The 2,128-nt window shown below is 42.3% G+C and overlaps 1 protein-coding gene across 2 annotated transcripts in view; it reads right to left on the reverse strand.

Moving 5' to 3' along the window:
• The window catches only part of LOC117581110 (hormone receptor 4), a 9,102-nt gene extending 7,825 nt beyond the window's left edge, over positions 1-1,277 (reverse strand). Inside the window, exon 1 of one of the 2 annotated variants that reach the window (XM_034268013.1) lies at positions 887-1,277. In XM_034268013.1, the coding sequence (XP_034123904.1) occupies positions 887-1,148 (262 nt within the window). In that variant the 5' untranslated portion in view covers positions 1,149-1,277. The remainder of the gene's footprint in view (positions 1-886) is intronic. The other variant, XM_034268014.1, reaches the window with a different exon arrangement.
• Between the last annotated feature and the right edge of the window lie 851 nt (positions 1,278-2,128).

Below are 2,128 nucleotides of genomic sequence, written 5' to 3' on the forward strand. Positions count from 1 at the left end.
TCTCTCTCTGTCGTTTACGCTCTTACGTCTGGCCGACGACGCTGACGCTGACGCTGGCGCTGATGACTGGGGAACGACTACAATGTCGTTTGTGTGTGTATTTTTAAAATTTGACCTATTTTCATTATCAAGCGCAAGATTATTCTAAACAATAAAACCATGCGTGCCGCCTGCCCCTGCCCCTGTCTCTGCCACTCTTCTCTTCTCTTCTCAGCGTATATCTTTCGCCAGTGTTTCTGTAGAGGCGCGTGGAGCCAACAAATATTGTCCATACATTGTGTCCGTATAAGGGGAGACATGCATGTGGAAAACAGATATAGCCATACCCCCCTCCTGGTGCTATCTTTTGTGTTGTGTACCTGTTCCAGCTGAAGATCAACAGAAACTGCATTCCAGTGTACATAGATGTACATGTTGTATGCAGTTGTGTGCTGTTCTCTTGTTGGAGAAGTTATAAATATATTTGTTAGAGTGTTGAGAAGTACCCAAATCGAGTAAGCTTAAATTTGAATTCCTTAAAATTACATTAGCCGTTCGTTTATGGGATTGTGCACCAAAAAGAATTGTATAGAATTATTTGAGATGTTCAATATGCATTCAATTGAAGTAATATTTGATTGATATTTTATATATTTTAGATAGATATTAGATATTTGTATGTTTAGCAATCTGTACATAAGGAATCGGGTAGCGGGCTTAGGTGCGAGAGAATCGGAGAGAGACTGAAATTGGGGGAGTTACTCACAAAGCTTAGTGCTTGAGTTTCAATTTTGAATCATTCTTGCCCCCATTTTCAGCTCTAGAAACTCTCAGCAGTGGGTCCAGGGTGGGCTGGGGTCTGGTTAGTTTTGGTGTGCGGAAGGATATATTGTAGTCACAAAATTACCTATGGATGTCATTGTAATTTGGTTTGTTCTTGTCTTTGCCAATTTATCAAATTTCTCAAATTTGGATAAAAACAAAAAATTCTCTTCTTTGCCGATTGGTTTGATTTTCTTGTTTTTGTTTTGCTTTTTCTTCTTGCTGTTTCTTATCTTTTTGTGCATTTGTGTGTTGCCTCTGCTTGTTGTTGTGTGTGTGTGTTTTGGTATCTTTGTTTTTGTTTTTCTTGTTTTTGGTATTATTGTGACTTCGGGTTCGGGAAGCATCTAGACAGCCGCTGCCCGCTGCTCGCTACCTTGGGGCAGGGCAGGCTCCAACACAAATGCATTTCCAACAGGGTGGTGGATTGGTGGTGGATTGGTGGTGGTGCGGGGTGGGGTTGGTGGTGGTGCTTTGGGATTGCCAATTCTTGAATATTTTCCAATTTGTTCACATTTATTTGCACTTTTGAATTTGTTTGAAATTTGTATTCATTTTCGCATTTGTTTTCATAATTTTGGTTGGTTGTTTAATTTGTTTGACTAGAATTTGTTGGTAGAGGGTAAAGGAAATAAGATGAGCTGCAGGAGGCTGTGCTAAAGGGGTGTGACTGTGGCTGTGGGGGGGGGGGGGCGTTGGTCGAGTGAGAGGGTGGGTGGGCTTTGGGGTAGGGGATGATACGAAGAAAGAATATACAATATATGGAAAAACAATACTAACGGCAAATGGGCGGCATACGAGACTTTTTCTTATAGTAATTATTGTAATTGTTGTAATGTATATTATTGTTGTTGTTGTTATTATTATTATTATTGTTATTATTGTTGCTGTTGCTGTTGCTGCTGCTGTTATTGTTGTTGTTGTTGCTGCTTATTGTATTATTATTGTTGTTGCTGTTGCTGTTATTATTGTGGGAATTGCACTTGTTGCACTTGCTCGGATGGCACGCATTTAGCGCCAAACTTGCTGAAGTTGTTGTTGCTGGTGTTGCTGCAACTGATGTTGCCGTTGTTGTTGTTGTTGCTGCTGCTGCTGCTGCTGCTGCTGAAATATTTGTTGTTGCTGTCGTTAATTCATTATCCGGCTGCTGCTGCTGCTGCTGCTGCTCGGTCTTGACCAACGACAGCTCCGCCGGAGATTGAGAGCCCGAGCCCGAATCAGAACGAGAACCCGAACCGGTGGCTGCAGCAGCAGCACCATCGCTGCCCTTGTCGCCGCCCTCGCCATGATGATGGTAGTGATGATGGTGGTGGTGGTAATGGTGATG

The sequence above is a fragment of the Drosophila guanche genome, unplaced genomic scaffold (genome assembly GCF_900245975.1).
Source record: "Drosophila guanche unplaced genomic scaffold, DGUA_6, whole genome shotgun sequence".
Taxonomy (NCBI): domain Eukaryota; kingdom Metazoa; phylum Arthropoda; class Insecta; order Diptera; family Drosophilidae; genus Drosophila; species Drosophila guanche.